General features: G+C 45.0%; 1 protein-coding gene across 3 annotated transcripts in view; it reads left to right on the top strand.

The window, feature by feature from the left end:
- LOC126249788 (trimethyllysine dioxygenase, mitochondrial) overlaps positions 1-24412 on the top strand; it is a 595126-nt gene that overhangs the window by 370175 nt on the left and 200539 nt on the right. For all 3 annotated transcript variants that reach the window (XM_049951475.1, XM_049951476.1, XM_049951477.1), the window contains one exon: positions 9850-10074. In XM_049951475.1, the coding sequence (XP_049807432.1) occupies positions 9850-10074 (225 nt within the window). The remainder of the gene's footprint in view (positions 1-9849; positions 10075-24412) is intronic.

The raw sequence follows: 24412 nt of genomic DNA, 5'->3' as shown, positions 1-24412 counted from the left end.
CAGTTTTAATCTGCCAGGAAGTTTCAAGAATAAAGTCATTTGCTTGGCTAGATAGTGGAAATAGAAGTTAAGTTCCGAAACGCTACTAGTCAACTCGTCTTGAATGCTAAGTTCTTTTACCACCTTACTTCAATGCCCGAAATGATGTCCTAGTCCATACCCCCCTGGCTTGCAGTATCCGGTCCCCGACAATCTGACGTCCTGATCAGAAGAGCGGCGGTGAACGGTGGACTGGAGACGACAGCTGGAGTGGCGGCGGTTCCGGTGATGGTCAGTAGTTCCGGGCAGGCGATGTCACTCCTTCTTGCTGCTTCAGCGAGATCTTATATCCTCGCTTCACGGAGGATTACTTCGTCTTGTCTGGCTGCAGAGCTGGGTCGCTGTAGCAAAACGTAGTGCCGATCTGCGCATGTAGATTCTAGCTGTGTGTGACGATTGCGGTATCGGCGCGACCGCCGGAATCGCCTTCTGCTGCCCTTCCTACTGACTTCCTCGCCCCTCCGCGGTACGAGCGGAGCCGTGGGCGTTTCAATATTGCGGCCAGCAGACATTCAGCCGCTGGCGTTCCGTGATAGGCGTGCCACAGCACAGAGATTCGTTGTGGAAGCTCTTAAAAGCATCTCGTTCTGAAGTCAGCGCTACGTTTCGAACCTCAGTAAACATCACCATAAACAACATCGCCAATCTTGGAGATATTGCGTTCTTTTAAATTTGGCATGTCTGAAAGTGTTGTTAATAAAACTTCTCTATTTAAACTAGACTGAACTGCATGTGACTGCTTTAGTCTTTAATAAAACTTGCATCTGACTGCGTATTTAACTGAACTGAACTTTATCTGACTGCATGAAAATATTGTTGGAAAATTAATACTCAAAATACACATCTGACTGTATGAAACTTTAGTGGTAAAAATAAATGAAAGTCACCAACTTGCATCTGACTGCGTCTGTGGACTTAGCTCGTGCACTCCTTCCCGTTTAGCCGATAATAAAACATATATTCAACTCAGCTGTAGTGCAATGGCATAAAATTGTCATTCTAGATAACTTTACTCATTTCGGCCTGTTTTTTACTTAATAAAAATCTGTTCTGATCTGAATAATTTTCCAACTGTGCAATGGCATAGAGATTATTTTGCTCTGATAAATGAAATTATTAGCTTTACTCTTGGGAACTTTACTTTAATGTACCTTTTGGTTCAATGCAAGCACAGGATGCGGAGAACGACATAAGGTGTGAGATGAAACTCTAATTTTATCTAAAAAATATTTATTGTTCAAACTTTTAAGGCACATGTGAAAAACTAAAAAAAACTTCTATAGCATGGATTTACGAGAAAGTTTCACAAAACGCTTATTGCATCAACAATGGGATTTCTATCTAGCTTTTAGACATTATTTAACCAAAGAAAACCTATTTTATTAATTATTCTTTCTAGTTTCCCCAGGTATGTGCCGAGTTTCGCTCAATATATAGCTTATTATGTGCGTAGCGCCAATTCTTACTTTGATGCTGTCATGACCCGGCTGCCTCCTGCAGGCATCTAGCTAGCTTCGACTCGAAATACGTCTGCTGTCTCTGCGCATCTCTTCACCACTACTAAAACTTTTACCGCGTGCACCTAGCTCTGTTAGCTGTCAAAGATATTACTACTCGAAGATGTACTACTCGTCCAACCTTGCGGTTGGGAACTATCGACATTTTTCACTGACTATCCTGATCGGATCTCAGCACATACCTTTCATGTCTTATTCGTTACCTCATGCAACAGTGATGTTGCCTGTTTCGTGTCCCCTGGGGGATCAGTACTATCTCTAAATACACTGAAAAGCCAAATAAACTGGTACACACGCATAATATCATGTAGGGCCCCCGCGAGCACGCAGAAGTGCCGCAACACGACGTGGCGAGGACTCGACTAATGTGTGGAGTAGTGCTGGGGAGAACTGACACAATGAATTCTGCAGGGCTGTCCATAAATCCGTAAGGGTACGAGGGAGTGAAGATCTCTTCTGAACAGCACATTGCAAGGCAGCCCATATATGCTCAATAATGTTCACGTCTAGGGAGTTTGGTGGCCAGCGGAAGTGTTTAAACACAGAAGAGTACTCTGGTCGTGCGCGGTGTCGCATTGTCCGGCTGGAATTGCCCAAGTCCGTCGGAATGCACAATGGACACGAATGGATGCAGCTGATCAGACAGGATGCTTACATATGTGTCACCTGCCAGAGTCATATCTAGAGGTATGAGGGTTCCCATATCACTCCAACTGCACACGCTCCACACTATTACAGACCCTGCACCAGTCCCCTGCTAACATGCAAGGTCCATGGATTCATGAGGTTGTCTCCACACCCGCACACATCCATCCGCTCCTACAATTTGAAACGAGACTCGTCCGAACAGGCAACATGTTTCCAGTCGTCAACAGTCTAATGCTGACGGACCAGTCATCAAGGGTACGCGAGTGGGACTTCGGCTCTGAAAGCCCATATCGATGATGTTTAGTTGAATGGTTCGCACGCTGACACTTCTTGATGGCCCAGCATTGAAATCTGCAGCAATTTACGGAAGGGTTGCACTTCTGTCACGTTGAACGATTTTCTACAGTTGTCGTTGGTCCCGTTCTTGCAGGATCTTTTTCCGGCCACAGCGATGTCGCAGATTTGATGTTTTAGCGGATTCCTGATATTCACGGTACACTCGTAAATGGTCGTACGGGAAAATCCCCACTTCATCGCTGCCTCGGAGATGCTGTCTCCCATCGCTCGTGGGCCGACTATAACACCACGTTCAAACTCATTTGAATCTTGATAAACTGCCATTGTAGCAGCAGCAACCGATCTAACAACTTCACCAGACGCTTGTTTTATATATGCGTTGCCTACCGCAGCACTGTATTCTGCCTGTTTACACACCTCTGTATTTGTATACGCATGCCTATACCAGTTTCTTTGGTGCTTCAGTGTAATTTATTCGGTTTAAATCTCTCAATTATCACTGATACGATTTCTTTGAATTTAACCCACAACTGGTCTATACTTTCATAGTTAAACTCGAGGGAGTGGAGACTGTCTCTTAGGAAGGTGTCAGGCGAATTTTTATGAAACGTGTGACAAAATTGTGTGGGCGTGTGGGTGCTATTCTGTCATTCTGCACAACGGATTAATCTGACAAGTACCCTTTACCCTGTGGCTCCTGCAAGATGCAATTTCCACCCCCACACTACTACAGAAGTCAGACAGACGTTCCTAACGTTCTAAAGAGAAATGCCTGAAAAACTTTCAGCAATAAATATCTTCTGGAGTCGTCCGTTGTAAGGAACTGACACGAAAATTCACAAAATTTCTTAAATAACTAGTGGGATACTGGGTACTGGAGTAGTGCTAGTTAGTGTAAAAAAAAAATATGAAACTAACAAAAATTATTATTTATTTTGCTAAAATTCTGAGAAATCACAATGGCACCTTTAGTTATGAACTGAACGAGTTATTTCCGGGTTCTTTTCGGAATGTGAAGTTACTTCTCAAGGATAGGATTCGCTAATAAAATTTCTATACAAAGTTTAAGACTGTAATCGACTTGGCAGAATGGCGTTTACTCAACTTGAATAATTATCCGTTAGAATGTTGCTAGGTACGGTCGAGGCTGTCGCGTGTGAAATGCAGTGAAGTGTACTGTTGTGGAGGAAACATGGGGCTCGCAAGAGCTGTAGTGCACAATACCGTACGCTGCGATGACTGCTGTCTGCGCCGCTCGGTGCTGACAAATAAGATAACTCTCGTTCTACAGGGTGTCCAGAAAAGGGCTCCCTGATTTCAAAATTAAATATCTCGAAAACAAAGACCGATAGAGGAATGCAGTAAATGGTATGTTTATTGTGAAAGCTGTAAGAAGTTTATACAGCAGTTTGAAATAATAGTTACAAAAGCTGCTAACAGATGGCGCTGTAATCGCCATACGTAATGCCTAGTATAAATAGTGATTCGAAGCCCAGAGCGATCAGTTCCACTATTGAAACGTGAAAGGAGGTTAGCGTACCGAAGGAAGAGGTTAAAACCATGTGCTCCATTGAAAAACGCGTTTTTCTGGTGCTAGAGTACCACAGGTTAGAAGAGAGTCCTACGGCAACAAGGCGAAGTTTTCAAGCACGATTTAATGTTCCAAAAGGACCCGATGCGAAAACCATTCGTACGCTCTTCGCAAAATTTCAACAAACAGGCAGCGTAACTGATGATCTAGTGGGGCATGTTGGCCGCAAGCAAACCGCAGTTACGCCTGAAAATATCGCCACAGTTTCTGGAATTATTCAGCGATATCCAATGTCATCGGTCCGTAGAATTGCATCTGAGACTGGTTTGAAGCGTTCCAGCACGCAGAAAATACTGAGAAATAACCAACAAAGGGTTGCCTTTGCTAATCAGATGCTCACAATGATTGATAGTGAAGTATTTGATGTTGGCTGCATCTGGCTTACAGATGAAGCACACTTCCACCTGAATGGATTCGTGAATAAGCAGAACTGGCGATTTTGGGGTTCCGAAAAGCCATATTGGTGTGAAGCGAAACCCCTGTATTCTCCTGAAGTTACTGTGTGGGCTGCAGTATGCAGCAGATGCATTATTGGCCCTTTTTTCATTCGAGAAACGGTCATTGGTGCACGTTACGTTGCAATTTTGGAACAATTTGTCGCCACACAGTAAGCGTTAGAGGATCGACCAGGTACTGAATGGTTTATGCAAGATGGAGCCCGACCATATCGGACCAAACAAGTTTTTCGCTTTCTTGAGGAATACTTCGGGAATCGAGTCATTGCTTTGGAATATCCCAAATGTACTGGTGCAGACATGGATTGGCCACCATATGCGCCGGATTTGACTCCCTGTGACTTTTTTTGTGGGGCACAGTGAAAGACATGGTCTACCCGAAGCATCCCGCCACGCTGGACGAGCTTGAATCGGCGATCTGTGTGGCATGTGAATCCATTTCGGTTGAGACACTACGAAATGTGATGGAGAATTTCATTCTTCGTTTGCGCCACCTGTGTAGTGCCAATGGTGAACATTTTGAAAACATTGTGTTGTGATTTTTTGCAAAGATTGTTTTCATACGATTGTTTCACTTATGTATGCTGATATGAGCTGTACAGCGTACAGCGCCATCTGTTAGCAGCTTTTGTAACTACGAGGGCAGTTCAATAAGTAATACAACACATTTTTTTTCTGAAATGGGTTGTTTTATTCAGCATTGAAATACACAGGGTTATTCCCCAATCTTTTAGCTACACAACACTATTTTTCAACGTAATCTCCATTCAATGCTACGGCCTTACGCCACCTTGAAATGAGGGCGTGTATGCCTGCACAGTACCATTCCACTGGTCAATGTCGGAGCCAACGTCGTACTGCATCAATAACTTCTTCATCATCCGCGTAGTGCCTCCCACGGATTGCATCCTTCATTGGGCCAAACATATGGAAATCCGACGGTGCGAGATCAGGGCTGTAGGGTGCATGAGGCAGAACAGTCCACATAAGTTTTGTGAGCTCCTCTCGGGTGCGAAGACTTGTGTGAGGTCTTGCATTGTCATGAAGAAGGAGAAGTTCGTTCAGATTTTTGTGCCTACGAACACGCTGAAGTCGTTTCTTCAATTTCTGAAGAGTACACAATACACTTCAGAGTTGATCGTTTGACCATGGGGAAGGACATCGAACAGAATAACCCCTTCAGCGTCCCAGAAGACTGTAACCATGACTTTACCGGCTGAGGGTATGGCTTTAAACTTTTTCTTGGTAGGGGAGTGGGTGTGGCGCCACTCCATTGATTGCCGTTTTGTTTCAGGTTCGAAGTGATGAACCCATGTTTCATCGCCTGTAACAATCTTAGACAAGAAATTGTCACCTTCAGCCACATGACGAGCAAGCAATTCCGCACAGATGGTTCTCCTTTGCTCTTTATGGTGTTCGGTTAGAGAACGAGGGACCCAGCGGGAACAAACCTTTGAATATCCCAACTGGTGAACAATTGTGACAGCACTACCAACAGAGATGCCAAGTTGAGCACTGAGTTGTTTGATGGTGATCCGTCTATCATCTCGAACGAGTGTGTTCGCACGCTCCGCCATTGCAGGAGTCACAGCTGTGCACGGCCGGCCCGCACGCGGGAGATCAGTCAGTCTTGCTTGACCTTGCGGCGATGATGACACACGCTTTGCCCAACGACTCACCGTGCTTTTGTCCACTGCCAGATCACCGTAGACATTCTGCAAGCGCCTATGAATATCTGAGATGCCCTGGTTTTCCGCCAAAAGAAACTCGATCACTGCCTGTTGTTTGCAACGCACATCCGTTACAGACGCCATTTTAACAGCTCCGTACAGCGCTGCCACCTGTCGGAAGTCAACGAAACTATACGAGACGAAGCGGGAATGTTTGAAAATATTCCACAAGAAATTTCCGGTTTTTTCAACAAAAATTGGCCGAGAAAAAAAATGTGTTGCATTACGTATTGAACTGCCCTCGTATTATTTCAAACTGCTGTATAAACTTCTTACAGCTTTCACAATAAACATACCGTTTACTGCATTCCTCTATCGATCTTTGTTTTCGAGATATTTAATTTTGAAATCAGGGAGCCCTTTTCTGGACACCCTGTATCTGGATTGACCTTCGCCACTCAAACTCTCCCTACGCCATGATGAAGTCAAGGACTCCTATTCGCCCCTAGTCTAACTATTGGCGTGGTACACCGGTCAGATAACCAGTCCACCGCGATGCCACTCAAAAATTCGCACGCAGGCATTTAACTATAACTCTGTCCATTCACACCGCACAGTAAGTGTGGCGGCCAACACAGTGAACAACACTTAATCGCAAGGACTCAATATAGAGTTGCACTCCGATTCGCTCTTGACGGAGGTGCTCTACCAGTTAAGTACTGAGGAGAGACTTGTTCCTCACTCTTTGTGTAGACGTACGAGCGCGCACAGTCTTGTTACATGTTCTCGCACCAAGAGCGACAACGGAACGGCCCCTCTCCATGCCAGACGTGAAGGGGTATATCTTTCGGTCTCTTCCATTACTCCTTCAGCTCAAGGCGTCAGAAATATCGTCTGCCAATCAGCATTGCTCTTCTAAAACGGAAGAATGACGTTTCTTTTAAGGCGACCAATCCGGAAATCTGTAGCATCGGCGTTTGGCGTTTGCTGTCTCCCTGTGAAAACCTCTGAAACTGCGTGCTCTGTTTGTAAAGAATGCGTAGGCTGGTCGCTGCCACACAATGTAGCGGAATTTGCTTTTAAGCTGAACACGAGGTCGTTATTCCTTTCACTCGGGCAAATGCTGTCCGCTCCACGGGCGGCCGAGGCTGACTCATCCTCTGAAGGGACCGGCCTCCCGGCGTGCGGTCTGCCTCTGCATCGTGTCTGGAATGTGTGTGTGTACGCCAGCCTCAAGTATTTCAACCACGGTGCACTTACTTGTTATTTGCATATCGTTTACATGAATTCATACAACATTGACTTTATCTTATCGAGTTTGGGTTCGAATGAAGCGTCTTGATGTGCGGAATATGATTGTGAGGGCGGAATATGTAAGCAATGAAGGTCAGGAGACCACGACGTCTTAAAATTGGTGCAAAAATTGGCGAACTGCTAACAAACACAGCGACGTATGCAAGTTACTCAGCAGTCGATACATGAAGTCGACGACGGTGGAGAACTGCTGAAACGTTTCACAACAGATGATAAAACATGGGCTTACGACTATGCTATCAGAGATACAAGCAATGTAATACATGAATCTCTCTTTCCGATATGAAAAAGCCTTACTTTCTACTAACAATTAAGTTAATGTGAAACAGCCATATACACCACAGACGAAAGTTTCGCGGACACCAATGTTTCTGGATCTTTATTGGAATTATAATAGTTTTTCCTGTTGAAAACGTAATCACCATGAACTGTAGAGGGTCCTGAAGATAGTGAATTGTATCACTGAAACCGGCGCCAGCGGGGTCAGGGATTTTCACCTGCCTCAAGATGACTGGGTGTTTGTGTTGTCCTCATCATTTTTCATCATCATTCATGAAAGTGGCGAGTTTGGATTCACCAAAGGTTGAGAATTTCTACGGGCGCTGATAACCGCGCATTTGAGCACCCCACAAACCCAACATCATCATCACAGAAACCGGTCGCACATAAATAAAACTAATACATACAAGTGAAGGTATTACTATTATTGCACATGAATACAGCAGCTGCAGTTCAATTGCATGTCAGAAGATCGATACACAATAGCAAAAGCATAAAAACATTACACGTTTTACAGTATTTCAGAAAGAGTCCATTTACTTAAGAGCAGAAAAACTTTTATGTGATACCAACTTGATTGTGAATGCAAAATTTATGGGTCAGAAAGGTATATGTACAGCGAACGACGTTGTTAACCATGACGGATTTAGGCTTGCGACAGGCGCATTTAAGACTAGTCTTATAGTACCCAGCTTCTATACTGAGGCTGGCGAGACGCAACTTGCCGTCTGGTGGTAGCTTACACATCACGCACCTAGTCTACAACCCAAAGACCATCTGTCACCAACGTCCTACACCATTTCTCGTCCTGCAATGAGCAGTTAGGCCATTCGGGAATCGTACTGTGCAGTAACTAGTGACATTCGGTGTGATTAAAATCACTGTCCTAAACTGAGGGCAGGGGCAGTAACGGTTTGATTTCGGAAGAGCCCTAGGGTAATTTTAAAACTATTGACATACAAGAAAAGCTCTGGTGAAAACAACATTTTTAAATAAAACTTTAGCCAAGCACCGCTGTAACGTTGTACACATGGATGCCTCTAAAAAGGGAGATTCTATCGGTTTCTCTATTATATTTCCTGAATCTGTCCTCAAGGTTCGTTTACCAATTGAATTTAAAGTGTGTAATGTTGATGTTCATATTATTTTCAGGATGCTAGAGGTGATGAGACGTTATCGAACTATGAAATTCCTCGTCTGTTTTGACTGCATTGATTCTCTTGAACCTATACGGCAATTTTACTTGCCAAAAAGTATAGACTCCCCCTGATTTCTTTCTCGTTTCTGCTGAACGTCATGATCATGCGTCAATGGAAGAAGAGTAGACTGGGTTGAGAGATGACAAGATATTGCCATAAACCAAAATACAGCTATATTTTCCCTCTCTCCAGTCACTAAGAAGAGACGAAGTAGCTCTAACAAGCCTTGAACAGGACAGTCTCCTGAGGCACATTCGTTTCTTCATCTAACGATAAAGCAAATGTGTTATGGATTTTAAGGATTTGTATTGTGTCAAGCCTTCTACTCAGAAGGCCAGAAGGGAGATTTTAATTCATTCCCAGTGTGGCAGGCTAATCAACATAATTTTTTTTATGTAAGTGATCATCCAGCAAAATATCCTGTATTACTGTTGCAGTCTCTTCTGTTTAAGTATTTATATTTTAAAAATATGTTTTAAGACAATTACATATTCACAGTTTTGTGATTTGTTTAGAAGACGGTGAATGTAGGCGTGAATGTGAGACTGAATTGCAAGTACGTAAATGAGTATGCTTTTAACGAAGGTTTTGTGATAGCATACTAATTTCTGTATTTAAAAACTTTCATCACATTTGTCTTCGAATGTTTAAGTAAGAGCAATAATAGCTATGCTGATGGACACCGTAAATCCACAACATTTTCATCATGACCTGTCTCATGCGGCATGTCTCTGAGTTGGTTTTTATTTCACTCATTGCTTGTGGAAGTTATAACTACCCACTGAAATGTAGTGATGGATCTTCAACCATTTTCAATGATCTGACAGACGTGACTTCTAGTTTGCAGGTATTCCACTGTGTACACCACGACGGTGAAGGAGGCAGAACGCTGTTAGTGGATGGGTTTAGAGCTGCAGAAGATGTGAAAAAGACGCACCCAGAGTCTTATAGGAGACTATGCACGACACCTGTGGAATTCCGTTATCTGGAGAAAGGAAGGCACTACTCATTTACCGGACCAATACTGAACCTAAATGCAGTCACTAAGGATATCGAGCACATCAGGTGAGTTTTCTTCAAAATATTTAAATACTTTCATCATAGAGAACACAGTACGTCAAAACCTGTTCTTGATGAAAAGCGGATGATTCGCGCATCTTCCTCGCTAAGTTGGCAAATAACATTCGCAATCACAATATAAAAGTGCAAGACAATAAGACATCAGCTGTTATCCTGTAAATATGTGCGGCATATAGTTAGCAAGTATATTTTTGTGGTGATATGTGTAATTCTTTCGTTGAACAAAGGATGATTCTTTCAGAAGAAATACTTGTAGACTTGCTCATAGGTAGCAGGTTTCTTGCATAAAAACACTGCTATCTATTATTACTAAAGGTAAGGCTGTCAACTGTTAAAAGCATAAATTATACTGTACTGATCTCAAACGTACACCATTCACTTTCTTCCACATCCTAGAGTCTCCTCTCCGCGAAACCCGTAGTTAATGATTGATCTCTTGTTACTACTCTCAGCGGCTGACGTTACGCTCCTATGGTCGCATGCACAAAATTTACTTGTTTTAATAAACTGAATTTTTTTTAAAATAAAACGTCAAAAGTCATGGGATAATTACCTAATGTTGTGCAGGATGTCCCTTAGCCCACTGAAGTCTATCAAAGCAAAGCTCTTAGTTCCCAAAAGATATTTTTGACCATGCTCATTCGATAATTGCTGATAACTGCGGAGATAAGAGTTTGATTACGACCGATAACGTTGACCATGCCAGCAAAATTTTAGACTCACTTTGCGCCAAGTAATGTAGTAAGTTGGCCAAAGCAAGGGATGAAATGGTTCAGAATGCTCTTTAAACCCAATTCAAACGATAATCGTCCTGTGACCCGGTAGACCCTACACTGATGACATAGAAAATGTTTATATTGAACATGAAATATATTAAGTGATGAATTAATCACCTAGTAATTGGAAATGGTCATTCTTAAGTCCTGACTCAACTTCACAAGAGAAATCAATGTCAATATCCCATACGCCATTACGTAGCCGACCTGTTCTTCAGTACCTTGCTGGTGATGCCACACGAGAACCAGCTTCAGTTACTAGATAACTTTATTCACCATACCAAAATGCATTTTTCTCATGATCTAAAGTCCAATTAACGTGTCTGCACGCGCATAGTGTCTCTAGTTCTTACATCTTTTGATGTCTTATATCAGTGACAAATGTTGCTATCCCGACCTAGTTGACACATATCTCACTAAAAGAAGGGGAAAGTATTTCATTCACTGACGGTTGTAAACCTGCCAGGATGATTCTGCTCAAATGACACTAAATGCGTAATCTAGGAGTGTCTGATGCCTTCAGAAACCTACTTTCATTTTACCACTGACAATGTGGGTTGAGAAATTTTCGAAGCTGAACAGTTATCGAAATAGAATCTCCAGTTTGTCTTGTCGAAATTATCATTTCGAGTTCAAACTCCGGTAGTTCCCGACGTGCAGTCTGAAACAGGCCTACGTTAGAATGACGTCTTACGTTAGAATGACGTCTTACGTTAGAATGACGTCTTACGTTAGAATGACGTCTTACGTTAGAATGACGTCTTACGTTAGAATGACGTCTTACGTTAGAATGACGTCTTACGTTAGAATGACGTCTTACGTTAGAATGACGTCTTACGTTAGAATGACGTCTTACGTTAGAATGACGTCTTACGTTAGAATGACGTCTTACGTTAGAATGATGCTCGTGTTCACCCTGTATAGATCTTACAACGAGAGGCCTCAGACACGGCCAACTCATTCGGCCCATATTTGGCAGGGCAACCTAAAATGAATACTTTAAGATATTTTGGCTCAACGCCCCTGTCCCCCCATTCCACTCCCGTTTATGAGAAAATCACCCATAAGTTCATGACGCGCAAACAGCCCAAAATTGACAAGATCAGTAGATAGTTGAAAACTGAATACTTTTCATCATAATATATGTGATATGCAAACACATTTTCCTAGAAGTCAAGGAAAGAACCATTACGACTACCACTTATGTATACATCAGCTAGAAACTGTTTCATGAAAGCGTCGCTGACGCAGCGACCAAAGGCATTTGCCTCGGGAGCAGACAACCTGCTTCCGATCTCCAAGTGCATTAATTTTTTTCATTTGTATTTTATCCGTTTCAAAAGTGGCAGGAATAGGAGGGTTAATAAGCTAAGTAAATAAATAAGAAATGATAACGACGTAAGCAAACAAATTTCTCAAGCGATTTGGATTAGTAAAGAATTAAAATTTTCAGCTTTGTTACAAGAAAATAACTCCTAGTAAGAGTGCTTCAGAGACGAGCATTCTACTTCAGTTATCGCATAAGGGAGGCAAACCGTTGTTGCAGTTTTTAGTACACTCCTGGAAATTGAAATAAGAACACCGTGAATTCATTGTCCCAGGAAGGGGAAACTTTATTGACACATTCCTGGGGTCAGATACATCACATGATCACACTGACAGAACCACAGTCACATAGACACAGGCAACAGAGCATGCACAATGTCGGCACTAGTACAGTGTGTATCCACCTTTCGCAGCAATGCAGGCTGCTATTCTCCCAAGGAGACGATCGTAGAGATGCTGGATGTAGTCCTGTGGAACGGCTTGCCATGCCATTTCCACCTGGCGCCTCAGTTGGACCAGCGTTCGTGCTGGACGTGCAGACCGCGTGAGACGACGCTTCATCCAGCCCCAAACATGCTCAATGGGGGACAGATCCGGAGATCTTGCTGGCCAGGGTAGTTGACTTACACCTTCTAGAGCACGTTGGGTGGCACGGGATACATGCGGACGTGCATTGTCCTGTTGGAACAGCAAGTTCCCTTGCCGGTCTAGGAATGGTAGAACGATGGGTTCGATGACGGTTTGGATGTACCGTGCACTATTCAGTGTCCCCTCGACGATCACCAGTGGTGTACGGCCAGTGTAGGAGATCGCTCGCCACACCATGATGCCGGGTGTTGGCCCTGTGTGCCTCGGTCGTATGCAGTCCTGATTGTGGCGCTCACCTGCACGGCGCCAAACACGCATACGACCATCATTGGCACCAAGGCAGAAGCGACTCTCATCGCTGAAGACGACACGTCTCCATTCGTCCCTCCATTCACGCCTGTCGCGACACCACTGGAGGCTGGCTGCACGATGTTGAGGCGTGAGCGGAAGACGGCCTAACGGTGTGCGGGACCGTAGCCTAGCTTCATGGAGACGGTTGCGAATGGTCCTCGCCGATACCCCAGGAGCAACAGTGTCCCTAATTTGCTGGGAAGTGGCGGTGCGGTCCCCTACGGCACTGCGTAGGATCCTACGGTCTTGGCGTGCATCCGTGCGTCGCTGCGGTCCGGTCCCAGGTCGACGGGCACGTGCACCTTCCGCCGACCACTGGCGACAACATCGATGTACTGTGGAGACCTCACGCCCCACGTGTTGAGCAATTCGGCGGTATGTCCACCCGGCCTCCCGCATGCCCACTATACGCCCTCGCTCAAAGTCCGTCAACTGCACATACGGTTCACGTCCACGCTGTCGCGGCATGCTACCAGTGTCGACGGGCACGTGCACCTTCCGCCGACCACTGGCGACAACATCGATGTACTGTGGAGACCTCACGCCCCACGTGTTGAGCAATTCGGCGGTATGTCCACCCGGCCTCCCGCATGCCCACTATACGCCCTCGCTCAAAGTCCGTCAACTGCACATACGGTTCACGTCCACGCTGTCGCGGCATGCTACCAGTGTTAAAGACTGCGATGGAGCTCCGTATGCCACGGCAAACTGGCTGACACTGACGGCGGCGGTGCACAAATGCTGCGCAGCTAGCGCCATTCGACGGCCAACACCGCGGTTCCTGGTGTGTCCGCTGTGCCGTGCGTGTGATCATTGCTTGTACAGCCCTCTCGCAGTGTCCGGAGCAAGTATGGTGGGTCTGACACACCGGTGTCAATGTGTTCTTTTTTCCATTTCCAGGAGTGTATATTGTTATGAAAAGTCAGTTAGACCTACAGGACTGCTGTGTTACCAAACAAACTAGTTAAATAACAAAGACAAATTCAAGCATGTTACTGTGTTCTTACAAGTTTTGTTTCAAAATAAATGCCTTTTATGAAGTTTATAAAGTTACATTTTGCATTAATTTACCTCTATTTTATAAACAAAATATTACAGTGTTACAGTCTATAAACATCTGCTCTGTTTACTCAGTCAGATTTTGGTAAACCAGTTTGTTTTCTTGTTTGACGTAAGGTATCATCTTTTTTAAGTCCTTCTCGGTTTTCAACCTGGCTGTTAGTTCAACCTGGGGTAGATCTAAGCGTTTTATGGTTTCCATCTTCACATCTTTTTTAAATACATTCGTTAGCGTCCACGTTTCAACTTCATTGAATTTTTTTGTTGTTGTAAACACCTTTCCTGGTTGGTTTTGGAAACTTTGAGCCAAACGGCCTTGTAAATTTCTAACTTTTTTGTGATGAGGTGTTCTTTAGCTACGTCATAAAAGTCATCATCGTTCATCATAGTGGTTAGAAAAGGAGTTTTGCTATTGGCATTACACAAAACTCTCACAAGATCCAAAGGAACTTCACATTTTACTACTCTCTTTCTTTTTGCAATTAGAGCAAAGTCTCGGTCACAGGTTAAGTATGAGTGTCCAGAGACGACGTACATGGGGTGAACTTCGTCAAAGAAATCATTACAGGCTAAGTATATCCATAGGAACAATACCATTTGGTTTTTGTTTCGGCCTACAGCTGTTGTCAGATCACACTATTAACTTTTTTTCTGGGTAATTTTACTTTTAATCACCCTTAACACACAGCTCGCAATTTTGTTGCCTCCGCTGCCACTCATGCCCTTATGCCAAAGAAACATATAACCTTTAATATTATCTGCTACATGCAATCCCAAATTGTAACAAAAAAGTTTAGATAAATAATACATTTGGCAGTGTGAATCTGTTGGCAAACAGAAAACCTGCTGTAAATCTATGGATACTGTGCTTGTATCATTTGAAGGAGTGGTAGAATATACATGATCACGCTTCATCTCTTCTCTAGTTTTTTCAGCACGTCTATGATGAAATTCTAGTGAAGTAAAATTCACAGCTCTATTGGTTGAGTCATTCGGCATTTTACTTTTAAGCAGATCACATGTGTTACAGGTTTCTTTCCTTGGGCGGTGAAATCTCAATTTGGGAATGTGTTCTTTCAATACTTTTTTGCAGTACAAATATTTCATGTTTTTGTTTGGATAACGCGTAACAAAAGCCTCATACATTCTGCTGTAATTTAAATATTGGTTTAAAAATAGAAGGGAGCTTTTAGCCCTTGTGCAATGGCTTTCGTCCTTCGGAAACTTTTGATGTGTTCAACAATGCATTTCACATCAGCAGCTGTAGTCTATATTTCGTTTGTTTTTATTTCCCCTACGTTCAATGTAGGTAACACCACCACTCTTTTTTGCTTTTGCCAAGGTTTCCACTCTTCGCTTTGTAATTTTGTGTATTTCCAGAAAGGTTTTTTTGTAGACTTTAAAATTTCCGCTTTCGTCATCGGGAACTATAAAAAACACTAGCCTGTCTGCGACTCTCCTCGGGTTCTTCGTAAGAACCATAACGCCTTCTTCTAACATTGTATACACTTACGTTTCCCATCAAATAAGTATTTTGCTTAATATTATCACCTAGCTCGCCTAGTTCGTAGAACTGATTGAATATGTTTGATTTGTGTTCCAATGCAATGTCTCTACATTGATAGTAAGCGCTGGCAAGAAACCTTCAACAAACACGGGAATTAGAGGCATTAAATAATTTGTGACTGCCACAAATAACATGTTTGTTTGCTACTCTGCACAGTAAGTAGGTCTACTATAGTCCAGGAACCAAGTAAAACATAACCTAACGTGGTCTGGATAATCTAGACATAGGTTAGCTTAAAACGCCACAGAAAAATCATAATCAAGCGAAGTTCTTCAAAAAAGCCTTAGTCCGAAGGCGTTAAAGTTGTCATACACACTTACCTAATCAGGTGGAGATCGTTTTTTAGGTACAGTAACTTTATTGTTGTTCTCATATGGCTTTCTCTCGGCTCTTAGCTTCTTATTTACTTGGGAAACAGTACCTTCATCCCTTTTCCGACGTTTTCCTGTTTCATCCATCACATAAACCACAATAGCAAACACAACAGACAGGAATAATCACTGCAACTTGAACACAAACGAATCTCAAACTAAAAACAATAGCACGGGCACATAGCCCGGATTTTGTTTCAGGACAAGTGGCACTTAGCACCTGGCGTATTCTAGTGGCAATGTTTAAAACCACTTCCACACTGATTACTAGATAGCCCGGTTTTTACTGAAGAAGGTTAGGCAAATAGCCCATATTTTGAAAATAAAACGAATTTTTTTTACTTTTGACACTTAGCCCGGATTTCATAATTAGTCGACAATTGTAGCCCGCTTCTGGAAACCCAGCGGGAATTGCACAATCGCGCGGATACTATAACGATTCACAGCATATTTCATACTCAACTTTTAGCACCAATTTTTCAGGCAATATTATCGTATTCCTGGTAAGCATCAAAAGTAATTCCCGAAAAATAAATATTTTATAATGTAAACCAAGTGTGTTTTCTGCCGAATCTTGGAAAGGAACGATGTAATTGTGCGAAGACTGTACTCAACGGATGTTGTTGGTTCCACGAGTATATTTGCTTCCAGTATTCATATAACAAGTACCATCCATCTAGTCGTTCGAAAGAAATGGAGGACATGTAACAGAGTGAAAGAGCCAGGATTAAAGTTTTAATTTTTTACTAATCCAAGTCATTTGAAAAATTTATTTATTTACCCTGTTATTATTTCTTATCGATTTACTTTCCATATTAACCCTACTATTCATATCAATTGCAAAACAGAAAAAAATAAAAAAAAAATAAATGTGCTTAGGAATCGAACACAGGTTCTCTGATCGCCAGCAAAATGATTTTCATTTCAATAAAATAAAATTATTTTTTCTAATTAAATAAAAGCAATCTTCTTTAGTTGATTATCATGAAATAATACAAAGTTCATTTCCCAAATGAGTAAGTCAGTCGTATTTTTGAGGAAATCTTTAAGCACTTATAATTATTTTTATAATTATTCTTTGTTTGGTGACTTCTGTTGCTTTTCACACACCTGTCTCACTTAAACGAAATAGCTATAGTAATTTAAGAGACTCTTCTGTGGCTACTGCTTTCTCATTGTGTTGGTTATCTACGAACTGTCATTATACACTCCTGGAAATTGAAATAAGAACACCGTGAATTCATTGTCCCAGGAAGGGGAAACTTTATTGACACATTCCTGGGGTCAGATACATCACATGATCACACTGACAGAACCACAGGCACATAGACACAGGCAACAGAGCATGCACAATGTCGGAACTAGTACAGTGTATATCCACCTTTCGCAGCAATGCAGGCTGCTATTCTCCCATGGAGACGATCGTAGAGATGCTGGATGTAGTCCTGTGGAACGGCTTGCCATGCCATTTCCACCTGGCGCCTCAGTTGGACCAGCGTTCGTGCTGGACGTGCAGACCGCGTGAGACGACGCTTCATCCAGTCCCAAACATGCTCAATGGGGGACAGATCCGGAGATCTTGCTGGCCAGGGTAGTTGACTTACACCTTCTAGAGCACGTTGGGTGGCACGGGATACATGCGGACGTGCATTGTCCTGTTGGAACAGCAAGTTCCCTTGCCGGTCTAGGAATGGTAGAACGATGGGTTCGATGACGGTTTGGATGTACCGTGCACTATTCAGTGTCCCCTCGACGATCACCAGTGGTGTACGGCCAGTGTAGGAGATCGCTCGCCACACCATGATGCCGGGTGTTGGCCCTGTGTGCCTTGGTCGTATGCAGTCCTGATTGTGGCGCTCACCTGCACGGCGCCAAACACGCATACGACCATCATTGGCACCAAGGCAGAAGCGACTCTCATCGCTGAAGACGACACGTCTCCATTCGTCCCTCCATTCACGCCTGTCGCGACACCACTGGAGGCGGGCTGCACGATGTTGAGGCGTGAGCGGAAGACGGCCTAACGGTGTGCGGGACCGTAGCCTAGCTTCATGGAGACGGTTGCGAATGGTCCTCGCCGATACCCCAGGAGCAACAGTGTCCCTAATTTTCTGGGAAGTGGCGGTGCGGTCCCCTACGGCACTGCGTAGGATCCTACGGTCTTGGCGTGCATCCGTGCGTCGCTGCGGTCCGGTCCCAGGTCGACGGGCACGTGCACCTTCCGCCGACCACTGGCGACAACATCGATGTACTGTGGAGACCTCACGCCCCACGTGTTGAGCAATTCGGCGGTATGTCCACCCGGCCTCCCGCATGCCCACTATACGCCCTCGCTCAAAGTCCGTCAACTGCACATACGGTTCACGTCCACGCTGTCGCGGCATGCTACCAGTGTTAAAGACTGCGATGGAGCTCCGTATGCCACGGCAAACTGGCTGACACTGACGGCGGCGGTGCACAAATGCTGCGCAGCTAGCGCCATTCGACGGCCAACACCGCGGTTCCTGGTGTGTCCGCTGTGCCGTGCGTGTGATCATTGCTTGTACAGCCCTCTCGCAGTGTCCGGAGCAATTATGGTGGGTCTGACACACCGGTGTCAATGTGTTCTTTTTTCCATTTCCAGGAGTGTAGAAAGCACTTGCGCGGATTCTTTGATCACGATATGCAGCATGTTGCCAGATGTTTTCCTGTGATTATCATCCCCATCCCCTGCAATACGAAAATATTCCCGTTCATCATTGGGCAAATATTCCGAGAATGTAGCATCTCGTTTCGCAATAATGTAGGTGATCATTCATAGTGCTGTATTTTGTTTAGTAACGGTATCGCGTACTGTCAGGCCGCATCAGTTCTCGAACGTTCGGATAGCGTGAAGGCTAGTCGGTGGCTGAGAAAATTCCGCATGTCCTGCGCTGGTCCACGAACAAATCTATGCGCGAGCGAGTCAAAGTTTCTGCATTTGTGGCAGGTGGCTGTTGCACTGAGGTGTTTTCTGTGCAGCTTGTCGTTTGTAGGGATTTTGTCATTGAAAATCAGATACCATCGTGAGCGAGTAAGTGAAGGCAGGAAAGTCTGGTGAATATTTCACCACAGTACTGTCCAGTTCACATGTGGTTCCCTTTCTTCAATGGAGTTTCCCCGTGCGGCCTTTGTCATGATTGTGTGTATCGCCTTGTTAAGCAGCAGTGAGATGATTGATATACTGGCACGCACACGACTAAATTCAAGAAAATATTTCTGGGTGTGCTGGTATTCGGGAAGAATTGTCGTGGGATGTATCAGTGGCGATCGGTTCCTTTGCCTCATGTTGGTTAAGAGACTGTGAAGAAGGCATGCGCCCTATCGCTGTATTTCTTTCTCATTTCGGTTGACAAGGAGCGTCGCGCATATGTGTCGGACGCTGATGAGCTCAAGACCACCCCGTAAGGGAGCCAGAATGATTGCCATGAAATTTTAAAAATGTTTCCAAGGAGGAGAAACCAGTAGAATACCCGCTGCATATTCGCCGCCAAAGCTTCAGGGAGCGGAAATACTTGGGACATGAAGTACATTTTTCTTGCGACGGATACACGAACTGTTTGCACCTTTCACAGGAGGTTCAGGGATCTGTCGGACTGAGATTTGGACTGGCCCTGATGCGGTTCATGAGGTCCGCCCAGTTCTTAGTTATCATGTGGCCGCGTGCAGCTACCTAGCAGACGCCCAGAGAAGGGTGCGACGTCTGTTGCTCAGCCCGTGTCACTTCAGGAGTTTAAACAAAGCTTCTACTAACAAGGGGAGGCCGCCAATTGTGAAATTCAGATTCGATTCATACTGCGCATAATAAAAGCTCATGGCCAGAGGTGTAATGTGGCAAAGCACCAAGATGCACTTCTCAGCCGTTCTCGAGAAAATCGACAGTTAAAAGAAACCGTTGCGGTGAAATACTCTGTAGGATTATTAACTTTCCACAGCGTCGTGGCGCAGCGGTAAGCGCTCGGGTTTGTGATCCGAAGGTCGCCGGATCGAATCTCGCACCATGCAACTTTTTTTTTTTTTAGTATTTGTTTCTTGTAATTCAAATATATATATATTTATCAGCTGCAACAATTATGTATATAATAAGTTGTTGAAAGTCGTTTGTCGTGGAAAAACTGGCGACTTCGAACATCATTATGTTTTCCGCAAACAAAGTTGTATTTCACAAATGTTATTAATTGTCTTCATAATGTTAACCACGTATAGTTAACGGAAGACGTAGAAACGATATTCCGAAACGAATACGTATAGCGTAAGTCAAACGTTAGAATTAGAATACAGACCCCACTAACACAAATTCGCTATGGCAGGTATGAAATATAAACTCCGTTACTCGCTCGTTACACTCGAAGGACAGAAGTTGAATGGGCCGCAACGAGCCGCCGCATAACAGCGTAGTTGCGTGCTAACTTCGAAAGAAGGTAGATGCGGTCCCTAGCGCAACTTATAACATCGTCGAAAATCAGTGCGGACGGGAGAGCTTTGGTACACCCTGTTAAAAAAACAGAAAAATGGAGGCGGTACAATTGGAGAGCGATCCGCCTTCACCAACATGCATAAGGAATTCATTAATAGTTTATATATATACACTCCTGGAAATGGAAAAAAGAACACATTGACACCGGTGTGTCAGACCCACCATACTTGCTCTGGACACTGCGAGAGGGCTGTACAACCAATGATCACACGCACGGCACAGCGGACACACCAGGAACCGCGGTGTTGGCCGTCGAATGGCGCTAGCTGCGCAGCATTTGTGCACCGCCGCCGTCAGTGTCAGCCAGTTTGCCGTGGCATACGGAGCTCCATCGCAGTCTTTAACACTGGTAGCATGCCGCGACAGCGTGGACGTGAACCGTATGTGCAAATGACGGACTTTGAGCGAGGGCGTATAGTGGGCATGCGGGAGGCCGGGTGGACGTACCGCCGAATTGCTCAACACGTGGGGCGTGAGGTCTCCACAGTACATCGATGTTGTCGCCAGTGGTCGGCGGAAGGTGCACGTGCCCGTCGACCTGGGACCGGACCGCAGCGACGCACGGATGCACGCCAAGACCGTAGGATCCTACGCAGTGCCGTAGGGGACCGCACCGCCACTTCCCAGAAAATTAGGGACACTGTTGCTCCTGGGGTATCGGCGAGGACCATTCGCAACCGTCTCCATGAAGCTGGGCTACGGTCCCGCACACCGTTAGGCCGTCTTCCGCTCACGCCCCAACATCGTGCAGCCCGCCTCCAGTGGTGTCGCGACAGGCGTGAATGGAGGGACGAATGGAGACGTGTCGTCTTCAGCGATGAGAGTCGCTTCTGCCTTGGTGCCAATGATGGTCGTATGCGTGTTTGGCGCCGTGCAGGTGAGCGCCACAATCAGGACTGCATACGACCGAGGCACACAGGGCCAACACCCGGCATCATGGTGTGGGGAGCGATCTCCTACACTGGCCGTACACCACTGGTGATCGTCGAGGGGACACTGAATAGTGCACGGTACATCCAAACCGTCATCGAACCCATCGTTCTACCATTCCTAGACCGGCAAGGGAACTTGCTGTTCCAACAGGACAATGCACGTCCGCATGTATCCCGTGCCACCCAACGTGCTCTAGAAGGTGTAAGTCAACTACCCTGGCCAGCAAGATCTCCGGATCTGTCCCCCATTGAGCATGTTTGGGACTGGATGAAGCGTCGTCTCACGCGGTCTGCACGTACAGCACGAACGCTGGTCCAACTGAGGCGCCAGGTGGAAATGGCATGGCAAGCCGTTCCACAGGACTACATCCAGCATCTCTACGATCGTCTCCATGGGAGAATAGCAGCCTGCATTGCTGCGAAAGGTGGATATACACTGTACTAGTGCCGACATTGTGCATGCTCTGTTGCCTGTGTCTATGTGCCTGTGGTTCTGTCAGTGTGATCATGTGATGTATCTGACCCCAGGAATGTGTCAATAAAGTTTCCCCTTCCTGGGACAATGAATTCACGGTGTTCTTATTTCAATTTCCAGGAATTTATTTATTTGAATTACAAAAAACTAATAATAAAAAAAATTGCTCGGCGCGAGATTCGATCCGGCGACCTTCGGATTACGAACCCGAGCGCTTACCGCTGCGCCACGACGCTGTGGAAAGTTATTAATCCTAGAGAGTATTTCACCGCAACGGTTTCTTTTAACTGTCGATTTTATCGACAACGGCTGAGAAGTGCATCTTGGTGCTTTGCCACATTACACCTCTGGCCATGAGCTTTTATTATTCGCGGTATGAATCGAATCTGAATTTCACAATTGGCGGCCTCCCCTTGTAAGGGGAAGTATGGTCGCCTTTGTGCTGTTGATCTGAGCGCCAGATTCCTTCATATAGATTTTAAGTATGTCTTCTAGGGAGGCTACGTCTTGTTGGTAAGACACAACAACGGATATGTCGTCTGCATATACTGTGCAGCGGATCCGCATGTTCTGAATCACTAATCCTCTAATTCTGTTTTTAATGAGACGTTGTAGTGGTTCAATGGCTATGGAATAGAGAACTACGGACAGCGGGGATCCTTGGTGGACAGACCGACCATTACGGAGAGATTTTGTGAGGTGATCACTGAATGAAATCCAAGAGGAAACATTTGTTAACATTCCACGGAGGATTGTTGTAATACGATCGCCAAATGCCATCCTCTTCAATGCTTCTATTAAAAACTCGAAGTTCTCACCGTCAAAAGCTTTAAAAAAGTCTAAAAATAAAACTGCTCTTTCAAAATGGTTCAACTGGCTCTGAGAACTATGGGACTCAACTGCTGAGGTCATTAGTCCCCTAGAACTTAGAACTAGTTAAACCTAACTAACCTAAGGACATCACAAACAACCATGCCCGAGGCAGGATTCGAACCTGCGACCGTAGCGGTCTTGCGGTTCCAGACTGCAGCGCCTTTAACCGCACGGCCACTTCGGCCGACTGCTCTTTCAGTTCCGGCCGCTGCTGCTTAACATAACACGTCCCTTAGCCCCCACGCTGCAGTAAGGGTACTTTACGAGGGACGGCACAATGTTGGTACCTGCCTAAAGTCTTCTCCAAGAATGATTCCATACGAATCTTGATCATTTGCGTAATGATTCTGAAATCTGCATTAAGCAGTGTGAAAGACCGCTGGTTGCATACATGTGTGGTCCGGCCAGTTTTCGGGAGAAGTAGTAATACGCCTTCTTTCAGAGTGCTGGGTACTGTTGCGCCTCACCAGACGTCATGAGCAACAGCTTGAAGGGTGTCTTCGATGGTGTCCCAATAGCATTGGTAGAATTCTGCTCCAAAGACATTAGGCCCTGGCGACCCCTTAGCTGTGCAGAAAGTTGCTTCCGCAGTGACGTCGATCGTGAGTGGTGCTTCCAGAGTGACCCTACTCACCTCTAGCAGGTTTTCTTGGATGATACTTAGCACTGCGTAACAAGCTTTTTCGTCGATATTTTGCCCGTCATACAGCATGTGTAGGCACAGCCCATAATCCCCGTCTGGGTATCTACTCGTGGCCGGAGTCGTTGAGCTTTTTGTCTGCCTGTGAGGCTCAAAACATGGAACCGCGATATCCTTCCTTTGGCCACTAATGCTTTTGGTCAAGACTGAACAAAGCCTCCGGGGAGCTGCTTTCGCCATGTGTCGGTGATTTTAGCTTCATAATACTTCAGATTTGCATATGTTGCAGTATCAAAGACATTAGTTCTCTCGCACAAGCCCCTGAGACAGTAGTAGTAAAACTCTATGCTCGATTCTTGCCAGAAGCGTTTTCACCTAGCGTACTGTTTCCCTACTGAGCGAAGCCTAGGTTAGGCTTTGCGTAGCAGATCCACCATGTCAGAAAATTGGGACTATGGTGTCTTTGTAAAAGAATTTTCTCCCATTTGAGTCTTACTTAATTTTGAAACTTGAGGTCCTGCATGAGGCTAGTGTACAGCTTCCAGTAGCCGAAACCACGAGAGACCTGTTGACACTGAAGGTTTATAAAACAGGAGTAGGCGCAGTGATTAGAAAAAAACTGATTGGCGTTATGTCATCGCTCGTGACATGCGGTTGCAGAGCGGGGCAGACATATACCATATCCCGCTGGCTTATTGCACACACACTGGGACAGATAAGTAAATGCGACACGGGGGCCGTGTAACTGTTCCCAAGTGTCAATAAGGTGAAGACCGGTGACCAGGCCGCGCGGAGTAGCCGTGCGGTCTTAGGTGCCTTGACACGATTCGCGCAGCTCACCCCTTCATAGGTTCGAGTCCTCCCTCGGGC

Source organism: Schistocerca nitens, chromosome 3 (genome assembly GCF_023898315.1).
Source record: "Schistocerca nitens isolate TAMUIC-IGC-003100 chromosome 3, iqSchNite1.1, whole genome shotgun sequence".
NCBI classification, from domain to species: domain Eukaryota; kingdom Metazoa; phylum Arthropoda; class Insecta; order Orthoptera; family Acrididae; genus Schistocerca; species Schistocerca nitens.
The sequence above is the reverse complement of the archived record's forward strand: the minus strand, read 5'-3'. Positions and strand labels throughout refer to the sequence as shown.